Below are 27,257 nucleotides of genomic sequence, written 5' to 3'. Positions count from 1 at the left end.
GAATTTGCCAAAGTTATTAAAAGAGAGCAGAGAGATTTTTTCTTGTAACGTTTCTCTAAGTTAACATACAAATGGTGCTGGCATTTTAACTGGCGGTTGATAACTCCTGCAACTACTTTCACGATTTACCTGTTAGCCGAATGTTTTTTCTATATTATTCCATAGTTTTTTCTTCACGAACAAAAATAACACTAGGTACTCGTTAGCCTTATATTTAAATAAATTATATTTTTATGCACACTTACTTTATATCATTCCTAAATTTATTTATCGTGGCAACCATCCTTTAAAAAATAAAATTGAACGCGACAAAAAATTGACATGACACTTAATTCTGATTCTCTTCTGCGTCTTACAAAGAGGAAAGCTTTGTATAAAAAAAAATTTATTTTTTTATACAAAGTTTTTATAAATTTCCAATAATCTGAATTTTAAAATTTTAGAAGTTAAAATATTTAATTACAACAGTGCATGTGAATTTTCATAAATATAAGAAGGATACATTATTATATTATCTTAAAGTTTTGTTGTCAAAGACTGTCCAATTATTTTTGACATAATACCTGGCACAAATCACAATGTATTTTTGCACATGTTCGTAAGGTTATAAAAGTATAGTTATAAATAATAACAAAACTATTAACTAATTTTTAAATCAATTCTGGAATAAGTTATTTGCGAAGAATTTTCTTAAATATTATTAAAAGATGTTGGAAAATGATAAAAATTATTTTTCGGATGATAATGAAGAGGTAGATCCAAACAATCATAATAATTTACTGCAGTCTATCAGTCGTTTAGGGGTAAATCAACACATCAAAGAGCCGACTAGAACTGAACCCTCTTTAAAAGTTGATGAATTTCATCTGTCCAAAACTCGATCAATCAGTCAAGTGAAAATCAAAGATAATATAGTTTTAGTCGATGATTTAGTTAAAATCTTAAATAAAGACAAGAGTAACGCAAAAGTAACTAAAGAGTTAAAGGCCGCACATTGGGGAACGAAGGTTTTGCCAAAACCATTAGAAAAACCTGCAGCAGATCGGCTAGAGCGGACTATAGGTTACGACAGACTAAAATCTAAATTGAAGAAGTGGAATGCCGTAGTAGCTAAAAATCGGCAGTCTGATCATCAGGTTAGTACAAAAGAATTTTTGTAAATCAGTTTTTCAATTATAAAAATCTTTTAGGTATTTCCTCTTGACTATGAAGAAATTCATTTAGATACAACAAAAATATCAAAACCCAAACCGGCGAATTTTTCTGTTAAATCAGAGCTTCAACTGGAAATGGAGGCTTTAGAAGAAAAATATAAGGCGCTAAAAGGTATTCAAAAAGAAACCGTAGATGAAGAAGAAGAAGAGCGAAAAATTCAAGAAAAATTAACTCGTGATGAGTTGATAGCAAAACGAAGAGAATTAGCTTATTTACGAATGCAGCAATCGCAAAAATCAGCTAAAGCAAGATTGCACAACAAAATTAAGTCAAAAAAATTTCACAAACTTTTGAAAAAAGAAAAACTTAAAGAACAGCTAAAAGAATTTGAGCTTTTACAAAAAACTGATCCCGAGACTGCTATGAAACAACTGGAGAAAATTGAAAAAAGCAGAATTATGGAAAGAGCCAGTTTGAGGCATAAGAATACTGGCACATGGGCCAAAAATTTGCAAGTTCGGGCAAAATATGACAGAGATGCAAGAAAAGATTTGGCTGAACAATTGGCTATTAGTCGTGAATTAACTCAAAAGCATAAACAAGGAAGTGATAATGAGAACGAAAGTGATAACAATAAGGAAAGTGATGCAGAAATGGATGGAGAAAATATGGATGATGGAAATGACGATGTTGACCCGTTTAACCCTTGGGTCAAGGTTGGTAAAAAAAAGAACAAAAATGAAACTGATGAAATTTTAATGGGCTATAAAAAATATTGGTTAGAGAGAAATGAAAATGAAAAGGCCATTCAAGATCATAAAAAACAAATAGAAGAAATTAATAAAGAAAATGGAGCTTTAAATTCTATTGAAGAAAACGTTGAAGATGATTTATCTAATTTTAATGAAAAATCTATGATTAAATTAGAAAATGATGCAAAATCAAAACTAGAAAATGAAAATGGTATGTTTGCTCACAACAATTTAATTTTAATTGTTATCTTTATATTTTATTTTTTTCAGAGAATCTAAAGCAAATGGATGAAAAATCTCGAAAAATAAAAAAGAAATCCAAAAGTATTAACCTTCGAAAAAAAGGAAAGAAAGGAAAAAAATCTGAAGTTATTATAGAAAATGGTTGGATTGTTGAGGAACTCGGCAGTGACGATTGTATTACAAAAAACAAAAGTGATTCCGAAAATATTAGTGATAATGATTTCGGAATGTATGACAAAAAAAAAGTTGAATTACTTAACAAAGATATTGATGACATTTTTGATGAAGCTGAAGATAAAATTCAGGAAAAGTTTGCTAGAAAACTTAAAAATGTCAAAGACATTATGGAAGAGATAGAGGCAACTAGAAAGCAAAAATTAAAGAATGAGGCAAATGTAATTGGGGAAGAAGATGAATTGGAAAATTTGAAAAATTTATCTTTCAAAAACCAAAATCAGCGACCTGATTTTGATCAAGAATTGAATGAGTTGCCAATGGGTAAAACAATAAATATAGAAAAGCCGCTAGAAATATTTTCTGACAAGAAGATCAAAAACAATGAAAATGATAGTAAGACAAACGATCAAAATAACGATTCCATCGACCCAAATGATTTCGCAAATATTAAACCAAAAAGATTACATTCACTTGTAAATGGTGACTCAAAAAATTATATCAATGAAGAAGTTGGTGACGAGGATGACATTGATCCAGACCTTAGTAGGCAAATGACTATAGCGGAAGCGTTTGAAGATGATGATGTAGTGGTTGATTTTACTAAAGAAAAAGATAACAAAAACAAACAAGATAATGAAGTTGACTTAACAATGCCAGGTTGGGGTTCTTGGGCTGGCTGTGGAATAAATAGTCGAAATAAGAAGCGGTTAGTTTTGAAATTTCCCGAAAAAGAAAAGCGTCGTGATGATAACAAAGGAAATTTATATATTAATGAAACTGTAAATGAACAGCTAAAAGATCATTTAGTTTCTGATTTACCATTTCCATTCACTAGTGTTAAAGATTATGAAGCTAGTATTAGAGCGCCTATCGGTAGAACTTTTGTACCAGAAACAGCTTTTAGAGTTTTGACAAGACCATCTGTTGAAACTAAAATGGGGCATATAATACAACCGATGAATGAATCTATTTTAGTGAAAAAGCCATTTTCTAGAAGAAAACATATTGTTGACAAAAGAATAGGAAATATGTTGAAAGAAAGTAAGAAGAATTATTCAAAAAAATCATAGCATTTTTATTTTTTCTTTATAATAAAAGAATTTTATTTAAAAATTTAAATAAAAAAAAAACTTTTCTTTAATTTTAATTCACACTATTTACCGTTTTGACTTTTGTATTCATACTTTGATTTCAATTGCATTTTTTAAAACAAATATTCTTAAATAATATGAATTTCTAAAATAATTTATTTTCTGTTTTTAAAAAACAATTGATATTTGTTCAATTTCTTTTAAGTCTGCATAAAGTTCTTCAACTTTTGTACCAATTTTTTTTGCCACTTCAATTTTTTCTACAAACGGCAATTGTAAGTACGCGTATATTAATTCACCGTCAACTATGCACCGAGCAGGGTTTGCTTGTAACTTTCTAGAACTTCTTATTGTCCTGAATGCCTTTGGATTTAATCCTGCTATGTGTTCGTTATGTGTAAATAGAACATTTTGCAACATAAATAATCTTCTGTACGTTTTTTCAGGTAATGGTAAACAATATCCTAAAGCACCGTCTAAAGTTCCAAATATTACAATGTGACGATTTTGAAAATTGAATTGAGGCCGACCATAAATTTGACGAACATCGGCCGGATTTTGAGAGCATTGCATTCTAAACATTGTGTTTACACGTTGTCCGAAGTGATAATCAGCCTTTCTTAAAAGTTTTTGCCCACCCATCGATTCTCTTGCCTCGGGTTGGTACATATATATGATGAAATTTTCTTCTGCATCTGTCACCAAAAATCCCAAATTTTGATTATCTACCATAAATTCAATGTCAAAAACATTTAAAGGTTGAAAATCTCGCGCTACTAAGGATAGTGTCCTATATTCTTCTTGGAATCTTAGTATACTGACAGATTTGTATACATCAGCGATTAAGATTAAAGATTTAATAGAAACTATTTTATGAACATATATATCTGTGTCAATGAAAGCAACTCCTATTAAATCGTTATCTTTCAATTGCCATAAATAAACTTTTTGTCCAATTGCCGTAACTAAAAATCCTAAGGTATGCGTTATTGCCGATACAGGTCCTTTTTGCTCTTTAATATAAATTTCTTTCAACTTAAATTTCGTAAGTGGTTTTCCTGGTTCTGGAACTACTTCAATGATATCATATATCATTATTTTGCCGCGAGAAGTTATATCTTCGCTATAATTGAAATTTGTTCCAACACATAAATATTCTTTTAAACCAGAACGGGTACCTAAAAAAACCAAGAAAAGTACAAATCATCCAGTACTTAAAAGAGATATATCATTTATTAAAACAAACCTTCGTACGCTAAGCTAACAATTTTAAAAGCTGTAACATGCTCCCATGGATCCAAGTCAATCGAAGCATCAGGAATTATTTCCCATGTATTTGGTGTAACCAAAACAACACTAAATTTGGATGCCGTTGGGTATATAAACCGCTCACCTTTATTTTCTTCAGTTAGTTCTTTGTCTTCACCATTAAATCTAAAATATTTATTAGTCTCTTCTTCTGTTTGTGTAACAACACAATAGACATGATTTTCTCGATGATATTGTATTTGTCTTGGGGTACATCTTAATGGAACCTTTCGAACAGGCCATGTGGAATCATATGTTAAATATGTTGGAAGAACTGATATTTTTATATCGTTTGTTTCATCAAAGTATACAAAACCATTGGGGCAATTGATATTGTTGAATGGCGTAAAACTTTGAAATGTGACTTCAGTGTTCATTCGATGAACTCTCAATTCGCCTCTGGACGTCATAAAAACAAAACGGGGATAATCACCACAAATCGCAACACCATTTAAACCAGATATATTTTCAAAGTACTTCATTTTGTTTAATTTATTTGTATTAATTTCATTCGGATTCTCATCATCATCTAAATTTATTTCTTGTTTCTCAATCTTATTTTTTCTCATTAATACATCATGATAAATTTTACGGAATCGAATTTTTATATGACCTTTAGTATATCGGTAAACGTGATATATTATTAAATCAGTGTTCGTTCTGACAAATAAAAGTGGACGATTTCGTTGACTGTTTCCCAATGAAGTAACTAGGATTTCAACAGCTGGAACAGTCATATTGTTACTTTGTCCTATGTTAAGAATATCTTCATGACGATTTGCATCTTTTATAGGTTTAGAGTCTGGCTGATTGCTTGCAAAATTGATTGGAACGAATTCCATTGCGTCTATTAAGCATTTCGAACCATTTCCTATATTTGAAATTAAATATACTAGTTTTAGATCAGGCATTGAATATATTTCTAAATTGCCGTTTTCTCTTGATAAACACAACCAGTATGTTATTTTAATTGGATGTAAGAATCTTTCCCACCATTCAATATTCTTACTCTTAGATTTTTTGGCCATGTCAGCCATTGTATTCATTTTAAATGAACTTCCACCTTCACCATATAACAAATCTTCTTCGTCCTCAACTTTCATATTAGGTTCTGGTTTTAAACTATAACCTACACCTGTTGTAGCACCGAATGTGGCTCCCGGTCCTATGGTGAAGTCATCCAATTTAGATGTGAAAAGACCAGAAGTATCTTTAAAAACACTTAGAGATATAACAGTTGGAGTACTACTAACGGTATTTTTATTAATGGCTAATCTTGGAACGCCTAAAAATGATGAAAATTGGTTTTAATTCAAATTAAAATATTAAAATTTTAAAAGTCATTATACCTCGTGTTTCTCTTAAAGCTAAAGTTATCACTTGACCATTCTCAGCTCTTATACAAACATATGGATCAACTAAAGATACTTGTGTTATGGGTGACCCCACATCCAGCGGTATATTCTGAATTAATCTTGTACTTTGTAACAATCTAATTGTTTTTACTGTTACTTGAACTATAAAACGATTGTTCCCCAAATTACCGACATATATGGTAGGTAAATCGGTACAAAATCCGGTATGCTCAATTTCATTGATTTCATTCCCAGTTTGTAAAACCAGTGTTTTATTTTTTTGTGTCAGAATCATGAAGTCATGATGGTTAAAATCTTTTCGACCCGCTTTTTGTTTATCAGTTTCAAATACTGTCCACAAATCAATGCATCCTGGCAACTCAAAACTTGTAATCATTTGAGGTTTAATTGAATAAGCTAAAATACACAAAGCTCCATTTTTACCATGTCCGCTTGAAGTTATTAATTCTAAGTTGTTTTTCTTTTGTTCATCTTCTCTGTTTGCTTCTACATTTTCAGAATCATTTATACGAGCTCCAAGGGTCATAAAACCAATAGGCCCAATGTTCAATAAACTGTCACATACCTCGAAAACAAATTTCGTTAACTGTACTGATGTTTTCTTTCCGGATCCATATACTTCCAATTCCTCTTCTTCCATTCTTAACCGCTTTTCTTTAGGTTGTTGTTGTGGAATTTCTGGTTCATTGTCAGCTATATCATCAATAGTTATAATGGTATTTTCGTCTTCTTCTCTAAATCTAAGTAACAGTGAATTACCCAATCTAGATCCTAAGAATATGTATTCGTTTTGACATACACAAATGCAGCTTGTCAACACACTCGAAGCGGCTTTATTGAAATGAAAATTTCGCACACTTCGCATTGAGTCTACGCATAATGTTAATACATAAAGTTCTCCAGTTTTCAATGATAAAACTAATTTATCACTGTCAATAAAAGTAATTTGTGCAGCATCTAAACTAATTTTAACACCATCTTGTGGTTTCAGAGGAAATGAAGTGCTATGATCAGCTGTACTGTTTAAACTAACCCCGTAAGGTGGAACACTTTGATTTAAATAAATTAAAGAATTAACAGCAAACACTAAACATCCACCAATAGGTTTCTCTATCGCCATGACTCTTAAGCAATCAAAAGGCAAACTGGTTACAGTCCATATAATCGGATGCACTCTCTGCTGTATATTCAAAGACAAAGCTACCAAAGTACAAGTATCTGAGCGAACAGCTATACGACCAGAAAAAGTTCTAACAGGCTCAAATAAAATTAATAGAGTTGGCTCGTAATAACCATGTAGAAACTGAAAGTCAATTACGTTATCGATTTTTTCATCCATATCTTTTAAAGCAATAATGTAAGAAGCTAATATTGGTGTTTTCGTAACTAATTGAGTTGGGGTTTTTTTCATTGGCTTAACATCGGCAAGTTCAATCTCATCTAATGTATTATCCTTTCGAAATGGTAGCACAACAAGTTGTTTACCAAATGCTAACATAACTGCACAACGATTATCTGGATCAACTCGAACAGTTGGTATATAAAAATTACTGTTCCAACCAGCTTTAATTTCATCTTCCTCAAAATAATGTAATGAAAGAGTTTTCAATTCATATGTGTCTGGATCATGTTGAACTACTGAAAGTTTTGCATCACGAAAACTTAATAGTAAAGCATCTCGATGCGATCCGGATAGAGAAACATTTTGCAAAGACATAATATTTCCGTGTACTGTATATTTTGCCAAACACTCTAATTTCATCTTTGACATATTGATTTCATATTTCCTATTTTGATAATCAAATTCTGGACGAATACTGTATACCTTTAAAATATTTGATCCAGCGGTTACCAGATTTACCTCAGTACTATTAAAAAAATGGCTAGATATTGCATGTTCAATCCCAGTAGCTGGATGTATTTGTTTACAAATTGAAAACATTTTAATTTGGCTTCTTTAAGGTTTTTAAATTAATTCACGGAAACATTAATAATTCTAAAATATTAACTTAATATTTCAACTTTCCGAATGAAATATTTAATGACTGATCGAACATATAATATTATTTTTTCTTTTCTCAAAACTCGTTCGGCAAACTTAAATTAAACAAAATATTTGATTGCTATAACCAAAACATAATGTTTTCTTAAGTGTTGACTACTATTTGAATGTGGCCGTATTACAAAATTCACAATTTTTAATTAATTATTCACAATGATACAACGATAACCATTGTTGACGGTTGCAATTAGCATGCTTAAATGATAAAAGCCCAGTTTTGAAACAGAACTTTTATAGCTCACAAATATTATGTCAAATAAGTGACAAAAAACTAATAATTAATGTTAATTGTTTATGTATCATAAAAATTAATATTTATCTTTTGCAAAATGATTTATAAGTATACTTTTAATTTAAATCATAATCATTAAACACTTTTTTTTAACATAAATATAGTTTTTTCAAGTAATTTTTCATAAATTTTTGTTTTGAAAATTTAAAGAAAAACCAATAATCGAAATTATTTTGTATGCCTATTTTTGTTGAGTTTTATATGCGTTGCTTAACTAAAGAAAGTATAGAAAGAAAAATCCGTCAAACAAATAACGCATATGTCAGTTATGGATATTTACGTTGTTTTTCAGTGAATGAAAATTTTCATACCTGGTTTTCCTATCTAATCTAGGTCATCAATTTCTAGGTTAGGCCTTAAGGTTTCTTAAATTCATGCTCCATAAAAAAATCAAGTTAGCTAAAAAAATAAATTTAAAGAAAAACTCATACAGAAATATTGTTAAATGTAGCATTGGTTTTAATTTAAGTTTCGTTAATATGAAAAATGAGTCGAGTACACGTCTTCAGTTCAAAGTTAAAAGAAATGTAGCTGGAGCCGGGTGTTTACTTTCATACAGATAAAGTAAAAGAATATGTCAGAAAAGTCATTTATTAAAAAATCTATTCTTGTCTTAAAATAACTTGATTAAAAAATTTTGACAATGTCAAAGAATATGTCTAAATTAATAAAACTTGCAAAAAAATTAAATAATAATTCTTAGTAAAAAAAAAACGCTCCGAGACAAAGTTAATTATATATTTTAATAAGATAACTCAAATAAAATTAAATGTCGTCTCGCGAAGAATTTTAATGTAAATTCTCCTATCTCATAAAATTTTTGCTCATCCAAATCGTTGACAAATTGTTGTTTATATATTGTACTGAAATTATCTCATTACGTTCAAATTTTACGTCAAAATTCAATAATTTCAGTATGAAAATTATAACCATAACAAAAATCAGCTGATTGCTGCACCAATCTACGAAATGTACCACAAAAAATTATTTGTCGACATTTTGTACTTATTCTCCAGCATTTTCACAGATGGCAGCCGAATTTTATGAAAAAAGGGCGACATCTACCATTTAATTAATAAGTAAAATAGTTAAAAAAAAATTGGCGGCTTAAATCACGTTTGACATTTTTCTTCATTACTATCTAAATAATTAGTGTGAATGAAATAATTCAATTTCATAACATTCAATTTTTCATTTGCTAGAAAAGGTTAGATATTTTCGACATTTTTACTTTTTACAATTTTTTCTGTTTTTGTTTTTACTTTAATATATTATTGTTCTTTTTTTTCTTTTTTATTTTTTTTTTTAGTTCGTTATTTGATTTCGTTTAATATTCGTTGATTAAGATGGCCGAAGAAAATTCTTTGCCGTCGGCTTATAGTCGTGTTAATAAATTTTTTGACTTCAAAATATATCAATACAAATTGACAAACTTAAATACTTAGAAAAGGCAAAAAAAAAAAGAAAAAACCGAAGGAAAAGTTTTTACAATTCAATAAAATTTTTAAAAGAAATAAGCAATTTTAAATTGAAAACTAAATTAAATAAAAAATATATTAAAATTAAAATTTCAAATACGATAAAATTAAAATTTTAAAATCAAATATGAAAATTGAACAACAAAAAAAAGAGTAAAAATAAATTGAAAACTTTTTCAACATCTTTCATTTTTTTCATATTTTTTTTTTCACTTGAGTTCGCCATACTTGTTTAAAAAAAATTTTTTTTTTGAAGTTTTTCGTCGTCTTTTTATTGAGAATTTTAAAGTTGAAGTTTTTAATTTAACATTTCACATTAAATACAAAATAATTATGTGAAAATATTTGCGTAATTTAGTGATTTTTATAATTAATTTGTGTTTTTTTTTCTTTTTGAAATCATTTAAAAAAAAACTTTTATATTTTCAAATAGAAGAATTTTTTTTTTTTATTGTGAATCAAAAAAGAAATTGAATTTGTGGAACTATTTTTGTGTAATTATTTTCTGGATCACAAATAAAAAATTGAAAAAAGGTATTTAAAAAAATCAATATTTTTTTATTAAAAATTTTACAACTCCCTTTTTTTTCTTAAATATTAAATATAAGTATGTACATGTATGTAAATGGCACAAATATGGCATAATTTTTTAAAAATTAAATATTTAGATTGGTAAGGAATGGAAAAAATTTTGTAATTGAAGTGGGTATATTGTAAGTACATAGGTGTGTATAGAAAAATTTAAATATTTTATTGATATAATGACATAATTTTCATTTTATTCCAAACAATTTCTTTGGTTCCGATTTATACAATTAAAAAAAATTATTATTAAAAGGGATGCCTACTTATTAAAATTTTGAACAAAAAAAAAAAATGTTTAATTAAATAAAGAAAAAGGAATTTGTACCAAGATGAAGTTTTGTTTTTCCATTTTTTTCTTTACTTTTCTTTTTCTTTTCTGTAATATTATTTATTGAATGGTAGGCTGAATGGCTGGCTGACTGACTTACTGATTATGAAAATGGTCACTATTTTGTATTGGTATTGTTTTTTTTTCTCGATATTGTAAAATATAAAAAGAACGAATTGTACAATAAATATAATTGTAAATATATAATAATATTTACATGATATTAATTAATAATTAAAAATATAATGTAGAATTAATATATACACATGGATATACTTATGTATTTAATACAGTATGTATTTATATACAATTTTTAATTTATGTAGATACAATATTAAATATCTTAAAAAAAAATGTTGATTTTTAATCATTTTATTATGGGTGTTGGGTAGGGAGGTAGGTAGGGTACATTGAATGAATGATTCAATATTTCAATACTGCGTCAAATAATAATAATTTTTTTTTTTTTTAATATACAAAGTTAATTTTTATTGTTTCTTTTTTTTCGTTATTTTTGTTTCTTTTTGCTTTATAAAACGAGAATTTTTTTATTATAATTCTTTTTTTTTTAATGGCAATAAGGTATATATGATAGGTACCTACATACATACATACATAATATATACATACAATATACATAAATATATTTATTTTTACTAAGAATTTATAAATATATCTATACATAAATATAAATAAATAAATAATATGAATAATAATAAGATAAAAAAAAAATTAGAAAAGAATAACAATTAGTACAAAATACTTTAATAAGCATGTAATTGTATATTATGAAGTTGTAGAATATTATATTTAAAAAAGATTGATGAAGAAAAAAAAAATAATAATAATTCCGTCGCACTTAACAAAAATATTGCACGATGGTATTTATTATACATGTACAAAAACACATCTATATACATGTGTACATACTAATAATAAATAAAATTTTATCATATAAAAATATCTATAAGATAATACACAATATTGTATATATATATATATGTATATACATATATGTACTTTGTAAAATATTGGGTTATATATATTAGTATGTGTGAATATAGGGTATGGAAGTATGTATATAGTTATGAACTACTGTGAGTGCATTTAATATATATTATAGGTTCTTTTTTGTATTATGTGTATTAAGTAAAATAAAACTCATTATTTTTTTGCAATTTAGAGTAATAATTTGCATTTACATACCATCATAGTAATAAGTAGGTATCTTTTACGATAAAATTGAAAACATACAAGATACCTACGTATCTTGTAGATATGTTATTCAATTTTATTTTTGTAAAACGGATTAATTTTTATAATCAAATTGATTTTGGTAGTACCCATAACTATTTAGGCATGTTACGGACATAATTTTAAAAGAAAAATATAATTATGTTTATATACAAATACATTAATTATCTTATCAATCTTTAACACATAAACGTCAAATTAATATTCAGTTTGCAAATCATTTTCATATATTTAATTTTGTACTTCCCTTGTACTTATAATTTAGGCATTATTTATCTTAATTCAATAATAAACATTGAAATTTTTATTTTATAAACAAATCAATTTGTTTCATTACAATTTTACATAATAAATAAAATATATACTTAAGTATGTAGAATATTTGATTTATTTAAATTCAGTGATTTTCAAACATTCTCTTCTATGTCAATAGATGGGTATAGTAGATATCTAGAATATATTTTGCACCCATTACTAACAATTTTAAATTAATTAATAAATTAAATTATGTTGCTTTTTCTTACTTTGAGAAGTAGAATCTAATTTTTTTAATATGGGTACCTAATTTTTTTTTTTTTTTGTGTATTGACAGATACATATTGTACTTTGATACAATATAATTTTGTATAGGTATGTACTTATCCATTAATACATACTTACATATAAAAAAATAAAAATATAAACTTAAAGGCACTATGTATAAATGTATTTTAATGTCATGTAATGTATATATTTATGAGGAAAGCATATCAGTGTTAAATACACTATAATTTTCTTATGTTTTTGGTTATATGCATGGGTATCTACATAATAAAAGCGGTTATTCCTATCAGAATATCAAGCGATATGTAAATTATATTGCGTAAGTAGGTACATATTTAGGCAAGTAAAATTCTCATTTATTATTTTCAGTTAAGAATTCCAATATTCTTTTTACTACATGCTTACGAGTATAAAGATGAATAACACTGCATAAAAATGTATAAATTAGATATAATAACAATTTCTATACGATACAAGTAGTTTCTTGTGTTCAAATAATAATAGAATTGTTCCCGTGTTTTACGTATGAAATGCAAAACTTTGTCACCTATAAATATAAAGGTTTATTCAAATATTAGAAAATTATTTTGTTTTTTTTTAATTTGATTAAAAAAAAAAGTGAAAATTATTAAAAAAAAAAAGTGCTACAAAAAGTTATAAAAAATATGTGTTTTTTTTACTTAATTTACATAATGTTTACAGAATTAAGTAAATATTAGAAAAATAATCTAAAATCAGAATATTTTTGATAAGATAAGCTTATAATCAAAAGGTACTTTTACTTATACCTATGAATTTTATTTCAAATTGTGCATCATAAGTGCACCGACGCGAATTTGCAATTTACCCATTATTCGAGTACAATTTTCTATCCATTAAATAAATATAACTACTTATTTATCTCATTTGAGTTGTAATTTATTGTTGTTATATGTGAATGCTTATACATATTGCAGATATTCATTGAGTTTTTATGCAATTACATAAAGTGAAAAACAAAAAATAATGAATTTGAATTCTGATAATTCTGATGTGAGATCATTTTATAATTCGTGCATTTTATTTGAGTCAGGTTCTTATTTATGCTTGGGATTCTGATTTGAGTTCATGTTTCAAAATTTTTTTTATTCATAGAATAATAGTTTAATTTAAGAATTGTAAAGTTACAAATTTTTAAGTAATTGATTGGAAATATGTTTTGTGCCGAAACTCTTAATGATTTTTTCAGTGAATACACTCTTCTTGTGGAATTAATAGTTATAACTTATCACCAAATTATAGCAGATTTTCAATATTTAATTTGTATACTGATTTTAAATTTGTTGCTGTATTTAAATTCAAATCAAAACAAAATAAGTAAAATTTGATTTTTTAAGTGTCGCTAATTTAATAAATACTATTAAAAATTTTATTTGAACTGATTTTTTTTATTGGGTTCGTGATTTCGGCTTAATTTTCTGTTTAGGCTCTTAATTTTTTTTGGATTTTCTCATTAAATAAAATTTCTAACTTGTTATGGTACCTACACTTTTAAAATTTATTTTGATTTAATTTTAATTAAAAATTTGTATTGGCAGTAAAAATAAATATAAAAATTTAACAAATTTCAAGTATCTAACTATGCCAGGGACGAAATTTATTTAAAGTTAATAAACTTTGTATTCTTTCATTTACTTTTAAATCCTACTAGATCTAGTGGCCCAAATAAATATGTTAAATTTGCATTTATGTATGTAAGTATGTGTATACAAAAATATATTTATGATCTTTATTTGGAATTTTGTAGCTCCGTTGGATATTTGCAAAATTTTAAATTAACTACTGTTTTCAAAACTAAAAATTTCTTGATTTCAATAAATTATATTAATATTTATTAATATTTATTTTCTAGTAAACAAAAACAAAAAAAAATTGAAATTAATTTAGTAAGGTGTCTACATAATTTTGATCATTTAAACACCATTAAAATTTCGATGAAAAATGTTATTTTTTTTCTTTATATTTTTTCATTCAGCACTTAAATTTTTTTTCTATTTTTTTTTTTCTTTTGTTAAGACAAATAAAAATTTTAAGGATCCTTTTTGAATTATATTATCTACCAAATATATTTTTTATTTCTATTTATAATTACATGGTATCCTTCTTAATATCCTCATAATTATTATTGTTATATAATTTGTCTTATCGTTCAATAGATTTAAAGTAGTAATGAATGACATTAGATCTTAGTTACTTAAGTTTACATAAAAAATAACACACAAATAAAATAATTTAAAAAAATAAAATTCTAAATATGTCTGCGTGTGTTAAGCATTTGTATATATATATATATATATATATACATATATGTGTTAATATTATACGAAATATGTTACATTTTTATATGAAACAAGGTTCATACCTTTTTTTTTCTATTTTTTAGTATTCCATCTGCTTAGGGAGGAGATTTTCTTTTAATTCTCTTTTTTTTAAAAAAAAATTTTTTTATTCAGCAACACCTACCAAACTCATTTGGCATATCCTATGTTCACGATACCCACTAAGTTGCTTTATATACCTACATATATACATAGAATTTTTTTATTAATAAAAAATATCTAAAAAAAAAGGTAGGTATACAAAATATGAGTACTATTAAATAATGAATACACTACTTAACAGCGAGTATTACCTTTATTACCCTTAAATCACACGTAATAAATATTAAGCTACCTTCAAAATATTAGAAAAAAGAAAAATAAAAATGAATTTGTTGAAAATTTCACAGAAAACATTTCGACAAAATAAATATCAAATTTAAGATATTATTTAAGTACATTTTTGTAATTTAAATTTAAATTTCACACATTTAGATGATTTTAGTACAATATACACTGCGTAGCATACATTTTAAAATCTTAAAAATTTGAATTTTATTATAAAGGATTTTTTGCACTTCTTATAATTAAAAGTTAATAACTCCCAATAAAAACATGATTTTTAAATTCTAGTTACATTGTACAGCAAAAAGCTGCAAATGTATGAATGGAAATTGTTAACATATTGTGTTATAACCTTAAGTATCGATTATATAATCTCAATGATTTTGAACAACTCTTCAAAAATTATTACATTTAACACGTGTTTCTATATTTCTTAAATATGCTTTATTAGTTGGACTTTATCCTTTTAGATTGTTTACATGTCTTTTCAAAAATGCGCAAATATCCAAGTGCATAAGGTTAAATCTGATGGGGTATTAGTATCTGAATATAAGAATATATGCATTATTATTAATAATATGAATGAATTAATGATTAATGTATCGATTAATATACAATTACAAAAAAAATATGGCTATGTACATAATGCAGCATAAATGAAAAACTTACAAAGTTAATTTTAATTACAAATTTTGGAATTAAATGAACAGCCATCGATTAAATTTTTCAAAATAACTAAAATACTTACTTAAGTAAATTAATGAAAATAGCAATTTTTTATGAAATCATAAGCTCTCAGGTTAAACTTAGTTTCACTTGCTCGTTACTACCTGAAATTATTACGAAAATGGGCGAACTCGTAAGTTGCACTTACATAATTCCCAAAAATAACTAATTTTATTTATGAATATTTGTGAGAATGATTTTTTTTTCTGACAATTCAAACAAATGATCAAACTACCTTGAGTTTTAATAGTTGGTTGGTTGGTTAACGTTGCAGGTGCAAGAAGTCCTTCGTACAAATGTGCCGTTTTGACTTCTAGTTTGATGACAAATTGTTTCGCAAATTTCCTTTTTTCTTTTAAAATTAGAATTTTAATCGATTCAACAAAAAATTATACTCATATTTTGTTTCATTGTAAAAACACCAATTTGAAAAGGTACATATTTTCATAAGTTTATTAAAAATTCTAGAAAATAATATTGAATCTTCAGCGTGCAGGAAAATTTTATAAAGATTTTTCTAAAATATTAATTTTAATCGATTATTTTTCAAAAATTTTTTCTCATATTATTCAAAACCCTTCTAGAATGTGTTCTCAAAGTAAATTGGTTAAAAATTTCTTAAAGCTTTTGCATATTTTTAGGTAGAATAGTGTTCCAATAACTAAAAACATAATCTCCATGATAATTAAACGTATATGTATGTATATATAATGTTGCATGTACTTAAAATCCCTAAACATTTAGATCAAATTGTAATCTACAAACATACATACATGCATGTAAATTGAACACCCAAAATAATATTTTAATTAATTTTCAATTAATTTATGAAAAGAAAAAATTCTCACCATTTTATGTATGGTGTATTTTTGGTGTATTTATTTATTTACAGAAGTTCATTTTTATTTGAAGTTCAAATCAATTAAAATTATCTTTATTTTACAATAAAACAAAAATAAAGAACATAAAAAAAAAACGAAAATTACAAAAGAAGAGAAAATAATTTTTTTTTTTATGAATGAATCTTTTAAAGTTAACAAATTTATTAACACAAAACACAAAATATTCTTTACATGTGTACTAGAGAGAATCGGCTACCACTTAAATGTTAAATTTTTTTTTTATTATTATTTTTATTGTTTAATTTCATCTATAGATTCTTTGATATTTTTTTTTCTTTTTCTGTTTTTCCTGTTTTTTGTAAATCAAATTGATACCGATTTTCTTAACATTTTAATGTTATTGGTTTTAATACCTTCGTTTTTTTCTTATTTTTATTTTTGTTATTTTTCATATTATATATTTTATTACAATTCTTATTTAGAATGATGAACAAAAATTGGTGTTTTGGATTCTTTTTTCATTTTGTTTTTATTTTTAATTTCTGATTTTCTACATCTTATTAAAGATTATCTGTCATCAAATGTGTACATATGTATGTATATACATAAGATGTAAGTTGTATGATTTCTCTGATAGGGATTTGAAATAGTTACTGAACTGGACTGTTGGACGGATCCCAAGTACTTTGTACATTTAATAATAATAATAATAAAAAAAATGGTTAAGAGAGAGAGAGAGGAAGAGATTCAGAAAACAATAAAATACCAAAAAAGAAAATTGAAAATAAAAATAAAATTGGAGGATAAAAATTGTTATTATTGAAAAAAATGCTGAGCAATATTTTCATTCTTTAAAAAATATTAACTTGTTATTTCACTTCATTAAAAAAAAATTTTTTTTCTACTTCTTAACACACTTCAAGTCTTCTGTTTAATTTTTTTTTTGAAAAAGAGAGAAGTTGCTGATCTCTGATGACTGGTAAGAATTTTCATTTTGGTTCTTTCTAAGTAAAAAGGATGTCCTGAATATTGAAACAAATTATTGATTTTTTGTTTTTCTTGTTTTTTGGGTTTTTTTTTTTGTTTCATAATTGTTTTAATTTTTTCTCTTTTTTTTTTGTATCTTATTCTATATAGTGTCAATTCATTATGCAAACTTAAGATGTTGGAGATGATCTTTTTCATACAAGATAAAAAGAATGATTTACTTAAAAATTATTACTTTTTTGTTTGTTTGTTTTTTTTTTTTGTTGTCTTCAATGAATCCTAAAAATTAAGAGATTTCTATTCAGAAAGGTACATACATATATTTGATATAAAATTGAATTGTAGTAGATGAAGTTGGTACAATCGAATCACAATATTTTGAACACTGATTAAATTCTTCTTGTTATACATTTACTTATAGAACTTGTTGATCATATCATAAAATATTTATGAAGGACATTGGAAATAGTGTAAATATAATAATACCGGAACTGCAATAAAAAAATTAAACTCAATATTTGTTTAAATTATACTAAAAAGAAGTAAAAAGCGTATTGATTTCGGAATATCCAATGGGATTAGTTGGAACTAACACATAAAACGTAATTCAAGTTCTTTTCTATTTAGAAACTAAAAAAAATTATTTTTATCTGTGGTAATTTGTAAACAACCCTTCATAGATATTATTCCACTAAAAAACCAAAAATCTATATTAAGATTTTATTTTCTTTTTTTTTTGCAAAACTTCATTTCAATTTATTGTTAATAAGGATTGAAAAGAATCTCTATATTAAAAGAGTATTTTCTTCTAATAAAAAGGAAAAATTATAATTATTTGTGCCATATATGTATGAATGATGTAGAGCTTACAAGTAATAATCAAATCTAATTAATTTTTAGAGACTAATTAAATTTCTTTAAATTATAAAGGGCTTTAATATTTTTTCAATTAAGAGAGTTATTTTGCTCTGCTGTCATTGTAAATAAAGGGAAATTATGTACTTAAAGGATTTTTAGGGCGAAATTTTATGCTGCCGATAAAATTCGAAAGAGAGCATTAAAGTTTACTTTACTTTGCTTTTTTTTAAGGAGAGTAAAATAAGAGTTGTTAATATTTTTGTATTATGTTGTATTGTCAGGTTTGTATTATTATAACAATTATTATTACTGTAAGTGTTATTAGTGTTATACTACATAGTTGTGGAAGGTTATAGAATAAAAATTATTTAATATTATTTATGTATTAAGTAATATTAGGTCGTTGGTTACTATGGCTTTGTGAATATTTGTGCAAATTTTTAAATTGAATTTACAATATGATTTTTTAAATAATTTATATTTAATAACATTTTTATATAACAAATGTTATTAATTTAACAAAAGTCACTCAATTCATAATTGTATCTGTCACAATATGAACAATATATTTAAAGAAAAATGTTTAATAAAGATTTTTCTTAAATTTCCAAATTAAAATCAATGAGTCGAGTAGTTTCGAGGAGTATAATGTGTTATGGGGGGTTATCGACGAATCTTCTAGTGATCTAACGCTAACCGTTTGTTTAAAGCGATGATTCCTATCTTACCACTACTATTAATAAAAATATTATCTTATAAAATTTCCGTTCTGAGGAATTTGTTTGATACTTTTGAATATTTGTTGAATTTTATTTAAATTCTATATATTTTTAAATTTATTTGATTTGATTTGAAAGGCAGAACTTCGTTGTATAGGTAATATTTTAGAATGTAATTAGAAAATATTACCTATACAGAACAATTTCAAGACCAATATTTCTAAAAATATGCCAGATAATCATTCTTTGATAAATATGTACGAGTGCCGATGTATGGTTAATATGATTTTACAATTAAAATATGCCTTAAGAGAATTTTGTTGATCATTTGGGAGGTTAACTTAATTTGTTTCTTAATAATTTTTTCTGTAAGAGATTTTACTGTATAAAATGCATCACTACACTATTGTATGCATACTTACATATACGAGTATGTACATGCTTAAACAAAATCTGTATATGTATATGAAAAGGATTGCCGCACTGTAGCCTTTTCATGCTATCAAAAACTTAAAATATTAAATATTAAAATACAAAATGAAAGCAGTAAAATAAAAAGAAAAAATTATAAATATACGTTAACATACGTATATATTTACTTATGTATAAATATGCTCATATACATACTTATTTTAAATATAATATTAAAATGGTTCACTTAATTTTATAGCACCTGGTATTAAAAAACCACATTATAAAATAGCGCCAAGAGGTGTGTTCAAATGTTTTGTTTTAGTATTTTATATTATAAAATACACAATGTGCTTACATATTGTAGGTACGTTTATTAAAATGAAATACACATTTAAATATAGATTGAAAGGCATTCATTATGTGGTATATACATACATACATTTATATGTAATATTTCTTAATATATACTTAATGTCAAAAATATTAAACAGTGATGACTATTTTAAATTTCTTTAATGAAAAATTTTTAATTTTGAATATAAAGAGAAAGTTAAAATTCTATTTATTATGGGGATTCAATTACAATTTTATTCACCTATATTTTTAAATTATATTAATTATTAACAATTGTTATTAATTGTAACAGACAAATTCTACATTCTTTATAATAAACCATATTTAGTTTACAGTTGTATAAGAGCAGTTTGTGTGCCACATTCAAAGTTTTTCTTTTATTACTTTCTTTTTAAAAACTTCTTATGTAAGATTGAATTTTTCTTTTTATCTCAAGAGATACATATTTCTTATATATATAAAGCCTACATATATATACACATATATATTCAGATTTTATTTTAATTCTACTAAAAAAAAAATATCTTTTATTTTTTAGAACTTTTTTTATTGAATTAAAAAATATTGCAATTAATGGTTTCCTGTGTAACCACTATACCATTAAAAAAAATTCTCATATACCTACATTGGAGTATGTGCATCATGTATGTGTTAAAAATATGATATATATTGTGTATATACATACATATGGATATATATATATATATACTAATATTTTCTTTTTATATTCGTAACTTTATTCATAAAAGTAAATGCATATCGATTTGAATTAGATATTTGTAAAAAATTTTTATATACTTACTTGAAATTTAATTAAAAAATCCGCACACATTTATTATATATATCATGTTACTATTGCGTAATTATTGTATTTGATATATGTGGTATATGGGTTTATGCCACATATATCACATATATATGCTATCTGTTGTGTTTTTTAACATAAGCAAAACGCTTCTAATTATTATGGAGTTTGCAATTACTCATTTCGATTACCCCTACATGTACGAGCTGGTAATTAATTTATTTATTTGATTTATTTTTTCATTATAGTATTTTACTAGCAAGTACAATTTCTTAAAAACTGTGAAATTAACAAAAAAATATATACTGAAAAAGAATTTATTTATGTTTTTTACGATCGTACGGTGAATAACACAAAACATTTACAACAAAAAAAATATTATTTTACTGGAGATCAATAAATATTGATAGGATCTTATAAAATATGCATTAATGTAAATTTTATTAATTAATTCATATTTTATTGATGAATATAATTAAAATAAACGGAAAACATAATATAAATTGTTGATTTTGCACATTAAATCTGCACGACAAACTGTTTTTGAAGGGTATATTTTATTATTTATGTGTTTGAGGAGCAAAAACAAGAAATATTAGTGCAATAGGCACAATCCTATAAATATATATGTTCTTGTTATTGTGTGTTTCAATAGTAGATTGTATGTAGCAATCAATGTAAACAAAACAAATACTTAGTAATCATGTGAATTACAGTATAAGCAATGTAGAGAACATTTCGTCGGCAATTTCTTCATGCCTCTGTAGCTCAGTTGGTAGAGCGTCCGCCTAGAAAGCGGTAGGTCACTGGTTCGAGTCCAGTTCGAGGAGAAAAATTTTTTTTTTTAATGAATTTTTCTGCCTTTAACTCGTTCCTTTGATTACGTCATCAATCTGTTCTGCAGTTGCATGAAGAAATTTCCATTAAGATAAAAGAAATATTTTATTTTATTACTTATGCAATTTCAGTATTACTCCAATGTGAAAAGTAAGGGACAACATTGTTTCAATTTCAACATTGTTATTAATCAATTTAATAATCTTTTTGAGCTTATCCAATTTTTTTAAAAATTTTTTAATATTAAATAGAAAATTTTCCATTAAAATCTTCTGATTCACAAATATAGATTTTACTTGAAGAATATTAATTTATTTTTTTTATTCAAATTTTATTAATTATAAATGAATTCGACAATTACTTATTATTTTTGAGTGGTTATTCAATAATTTTTTCAGAAATATAGTGATTTAATTAACTTTTCTTTCTTAATTATTTCACATGCAAAAATATATAAGTTAAAATATAGTGTTTATTTAATTGCAATTAAAAGAAAATGTATATTATGATTGTTTTGGAAAGTCTGTCACACTTATGGCCTCTCACAATGGAAAATATTTCTTTTTCCGAACTATTGTGAATTTTAATTTATTTTTTATTTTAGAAGAAGATACCTTTTTATTGTGAATTATCCAGAGTTGAATGAGGGCAATGAATGAGTTACTTTAAGATTTTCGGATAGACTCGGATTTTCCATAAACGTGGATAAGTTTTCAATTATTTTTTTTTTTTAAATCTTCGTTACCAAGGTAACTAAAACCGATTCTATTATTTTTTTTTACATAATATTTTTTTTCTTAGATTTCTTTGAATTAAAATCTCATGAATATGATTTTATTTTTCTTATATTTTATTATTATTATTTATTTTTTCCATATTTTTTTTTTTTATAATTATATTTGTGGTTTTTTGAGAGAATATTATGGCCTAAGGAATTACTCTTATAAAAATTACTTAAATATATGGGTATATCTGTGTACTCACAATACATATTTTTTATATTTTTTTTTTCTTTATTTTTAACAGTAGCTTGAAATTAAGGAAACATATAATTACATCAAAGAATACATACCATATACGTAAATAAGTAAAGAAAGGAACCATGAAATGATAGATTTAGAAGATAAGGTATTCTTACTCTTAATAAAATTTTTTTTTGTTTTTTACAGAAGCAAAATAAAATTTAAATGAAAAACCAAAAAACAAAAAAAAAAAAAAACAGACGAAATTTAAAAGTAATATCTTAAGTTTCTCTCGCTAAACTTACAACTTATTAGTCCATAATTGAATTTGAATTTGTAAGATTTTACATAAAAGCAAGAAAAATTAATGAAAATCATGAAAATATGAAAAAAAAAAAACCAGTTTTCCTTAAAAAATAATGAAAAAAAGGCAGGTTTTTCTTTATTTCCACCATAATATGTCGTCGTTGAATGAAAAGATAAAGGCTTCTCAAATAACAATTTTTCTATTAAAAAACTATTTTCTGTTACTCCTGTTTTAGAAATTTTTTTCTTGTAAGAGAAACACTGTTTTTTAATTTGTAACACTTGTTCAACAGTTCAATATTTTTTTTTTTATTAAAAAATATTTTTATTTTAAACATAATGTTATTTATTTAAATCGGATGTTTAAATTATGTTAAAATTAAAAAAAAATAAAAAAAAAAATGGTAGCCGCTTCCTATAACACTTTTATAAATCTATAATTTTTATTACAATATTTTAAAATTTTTTATATGCTTTTAGTACTTGTACATTTACAAGGAGAAAAACTTGTAAGCCCAGATAGCTTTTTCTTAATCCTAATTTAAATATAACGACTATTTTAATATTATACATTTTTTTTATAATTTAATGTGTTCGGTTACCGGTGAAAATTGTAACAAGTTTTTTTTTTACATTAGTCCAATGTAGTTTTAATATCTAAATAGTTTCCTTCAAATGGAAAAAAATTTTTTAGTAATTTTTATGCAATTCATTATATTTAACTATTGCAGTTAAGTATATTTAAATTTGCATATAAAATAATTTTAAAATATGGGCCGGCAACTTTTTTCGAACGGCGGGAGATTTTCAAAATTAAATTTTTTATACGAACCATTCGAATATATGTAGCTTAAACAGAATTGAGATACTCATTTTTGCATTTCATGACGACGCAAACTAAATTCTTTGAATACACTTATAGATTCTTTGCAAAAAAAGCAGAATAGTGTTTTTGTGTAGTCCTTAATAAAGAAATAATGTAAACTTCACTTTTCTTAAATTCTACGCTTTCCTTATTAATTTTTCTTTTCATTTGTTATTTAATTAATTTTAATAGCTTACATAGTTTTTCTAATAATTTAATTAATAATACATAGCTTTTATAGTTTCTGAGATATAGCCAAAAAACTCTTGAAGTTATTTGGCAGCTACCAGAAGGAACCAAGTAATTTTAACGAATTTTATCAAAAACATTGCCCTTACTTATATATTCGCTTCCGTGAAATTTCAATATGATAGCTTTTATAGTTTCTGAGATATAGCTAAATAAATTTTTAAGTTGTATGGCAGCTACACGAACCAGTACCCCGATCATATCCAATTTAAATAGGGTTCTGGCATTTATTATATAATAAATCATTTTTGAAAATTTGGTGAACTTAGCTCGATTACTTTTTGAGTTATCATTGGGACGGACGAACGGACAAACAAAGCTAAATCGACTAAGAATTCGACGCTGATCAAAGACATATATTTGAGTAATGAAAAAATTGGAAAGGACCACTTGCGACTCGCTGGTCGCAGGTTGCCAGCCCCTGATTTAAAACATAAATGTTTATACAATATAAGTAAAGTAGTTGATATGATTTTCTTTTAGATGTCGTTTGCCGCTGGCACCACTCTGTATAGTAATATTATACTTTCATGTTTGTTTAATGGTTTCTAGGCTATAATGTTAATGTTATTACAGATAATATTATTTGCTAAATAAGTTTTTTTTTGCAATCCAATATTTTCTATTTATTTATATATCAGAAAATTGTGATCATGTTTGTATTGTAAGATCAGTTAAGTTTGTTCAAAAATCATGGAGAAATATTTTCCTCAAAATATATAGAAAATGAATTCAAGTTTGATGTAGAACTTTTTACGTGAACATTTTTAATATTTTCCTTAAATTTGATATTAAATATTAATTATTACTCACTGGGTAATGAAATTTTTATTGCAAGAGTCTTTTAATTGAAATCACCTTTTGTTACGGTAGATCCTAAGTCATGTTTATAGTATGTATATATGGATGATTTATTTTGAAATAGATCCAAGTTCATTTCAATTGAAAATAAAATATTGCTCCGTTTCTTTTTGAAGTAACCAGATGTTTTACGATCCGACAATATAATTTTCAGCTCCAACTATTGACGTTAGGTCACACTCAAAATAAACCATATCTAAATGATAAGAATTACGAGGAAATAATCATAAATACATTCAGTTTTACAACTCAAGCTTTATTACAACTTTTTGAATTAGAATATTAATAATATTGTAGCCAAGATTTTTAATTTAGCCTTTGTTTTTTCCAAACGATAAGTAATTCAATAAAACTAAAAAAATTTCAATATTCAAGAATTGAAACAAGTTTTTCTTGTATTTTCTATATATTAGATTTATTTGCAACTAAGTATATTACTTTTATAACCTTAAATCTAAAATATACGTGATTAAGTATATTATTATTACTTAATGAATAAAATAGCACCTTTAATAATATAAACATGGTTTGTTTTTATCCATTAAATTTTTATTAAATCACAAAATATTTTTTGCTAACCATAAAAAAAAAATTCTATATTTAATTATAAGGTTTAATATTTAATTATTACCACAGCATTAAATCACTACTGTTTCTATTGTAATAAATACTTGATTATATTCTTATAAAAAATTATTTACAGCTACACAATGTAATATATGTACTTTTGTATTATTTTGTATATGGGACGAATTTTTTTAAGATTTAAAGTTTCTGTCAATTGTTGATTGAATTGTGTTTTTAATTATATAATTTGTTATTTACTTATTGCAGTAAGATATAGATAGTATTTGATTATAAAAGTACGATAAATAATAGTAATGTGAATTTAAATGAACACGATTAATTGCTTAGTTGAAATATATTTGAAATTTAAAATATGTTAGCTTTGCAGTTAGATCTTTCTTTTAAAGCGAAGATTCTTACATTTTTTAATAATTTTAACGTTGCATTATTTTTTTTAATTATTATTCTAATTGATTTCGAATGAGACTACTATTATGTTACTCGTATTGATAAAAATTGTAAATCAGTATGAAAAATTAACATAATTATTAAATAAAAAAAATAATGATTAGATTTAAGTATTGCAAAGCTTAAAAGAATTTCATTTAATTAGTGTTTTATTTAAGGCCATGTAACCACATTGTAAACATATAAAATTCTAAAAGTATAATACTGCCAGCCGCATCAACCTATACAAAGGAGTAGTACATTTTTAACTAGTATATTGTAGAATTTCGATACAAGACATCATTCGATTCACAAGCTACTCGCAACTACTCGACAATATCAACAAGAACAGTTAAAATATATTTTAACAAACTTATTTAAAATAAGAGTCTAGTTGTTAATTATAGTTGCATTTCATTAAAAATATTTCAATAATCAATCAATATGGTTGAGAAAATATTTACTGTTGTCTTTGCAAAGTCCCTAAATTTTTGATTTTTCTTTTTCCCTCTTTCTTTTTTAATGAGTTTTTTACTATTTTAAACGCCTATTTTTATTGTTTTTTTAAATATTTCATTTGGTTTTATTTAATTAAAAATTAAAATATTAAAAAAAATAATTTATTTGTTTCTTTATTTTATGAAGAAGATTTTTTCCTATATTCTTTTAACATTATTTTTTTTTGCAGTAAAAATATCTTTTCCATTTTCTCGTTAAAGATAAAAATGTTATATGTAGTAACACTGGTTATGCCATAAATCATATTGCTAACTGTTGCAAAATAATTTTTATACATTTTTTTTTATTTATTATTTTAATTTTTATTATGTAGACATTAGTTTTTTTTCTTGTTAACTTCTATTGTAAATAAAATAATAAATGTTATGTAGGTACAGGTACCTGTTATTATTCTTTTGTAAAATTGAAATTTATTTAATAATAAAAAATTTTTCATTTACTCATTTCTCGATTTTACTCATTTTTATCGTCATTTTCTACATTTCTGTCTAACATTTTTGTTTATTTATAAATAAAATTTTATTGAAAAAAAAATATGGTTCACGAGAAAAAATATGTATGTACTTACTCAAAATTCTCAAAAATAATTATGA

The 27,257-nt window shown here is 24.7% G+C and overlaps 2 protein-coding genes across 2 annotated transcripts; one reads left to right on the top strand and one right to left on the bottom strand.

Moving 5' to 3' along the window:
- The first annotated feature begins 595 nt into the window (after positions 1-595).
- On the top strand, positions 596-3,444 carry LOC129606270 (U3 small nucleolar RNA-associated protein 14 homolog B). The gene is made up of 3 exons (XM_055516499.1): positions 596-1,136; positions 1,191-2,118; positions 2,178-3,444. Exons 1-3 carry the CDS (start codon positions 708-710, stop codon positions 3,395-3,397), a joined length of 2,577 nt encoding a protein of 858 aa, XP_055372474.1. The 5' UTR covers positions 596-707; the 3' UTR covers positions 3,398-3,444.
- Positions 3,445-3,470: 26 nt separating this feature from the next.
- Positions 3,471-8,215, bottom strand: LOC129606269 (cleavage and polyadenylation specificity factor subunit 1). Its single transcript, XM_055516497.1, has 3 exons — positions 6,076-8,215; positions 4,665-6,011; positions 3,471-4,596 (listed from the first exon to the last, which is right to left on the bottom strand). The coding sequence occupies exons 1-3, from the start codon at positions 8,042-8,044 to the stop codon at positions 3,587-3,589; spliced, it is 4,326 nt and encodes a 1,441-aa protein (XP_055372472.1). The 5' UTR covers positions 8,045-8,215; the 3' UTR covers positions 3,471-3,586.
- Positions 8,216-27,257: the final 19,042 nt, after the last annotated feature.

The sequence above is a fragment of the Condylostylus longicornis genome, unplaced genomic scaffold (assembly GCF_029603195.1).
Source record: "Condylostylus longicornis isolate FDR11 unplaced genomic scaffold, ASM2960319v2 ptg000018l, whole genome shotgun sequence".
In the NCBI taxonomy this organism is placed as follows: Eukaryota; Metazoa; Arthropoda; class Insecta; order Diptera; family Dolichopodidae; genus Condylostylus; species Condylostylus longicornis.
The sequence above is the reverse complement of the archived record's forward strand: the minus strand, read 5'-3'. Positions and strand labels throughout refer to the sequence as shown.

Bases quoted from the DNA above. Each gene is read 5' to 3' on its own strand.
- LOC129606269 (XM_055516497.1), bottom strand. From the start codon at position 8,044: ATGTTTTCAATTTGTAAACAAATACATCCAGCTACTGGGATTGAACAT. The intron at 6,012-6,075 runs GTATAATGACTT...CATCATTTTTAG, and splicing joins AGCTTTAAGAGAAACACGAG to GCGTTCCAAGATTAGCCATT. The intron at 4,597-4,664 runs GTTTGTTTTAAT...TGGTTTTTTTAG, and splicing joins TGTTAGCTTAGCGTACGAAG to GTACCCGTTCTGGTTTAAAA.
- LOC129606270 (XM_055516499.1), top strand. From the start codon at position 708: ATGTTGGAAAATGATAAAAATTATTTTTCGGATGATAATGAAGAGGTA. The intron at 1,137-1,190 runs GTTAGTACAAAA...AAAATCTTTTAG, and splicing joins ATCGGCAGTCTGATCATCAG to GTATTTCCTCTTGACTATGA. The intron at 2,119-2,177 runs GTATGTTTGCTC...TATTTTTTTCAG, and splicing joins AAAACTAGAAAATGAAAATG to AGAATCTAAAGCAAATGGAT.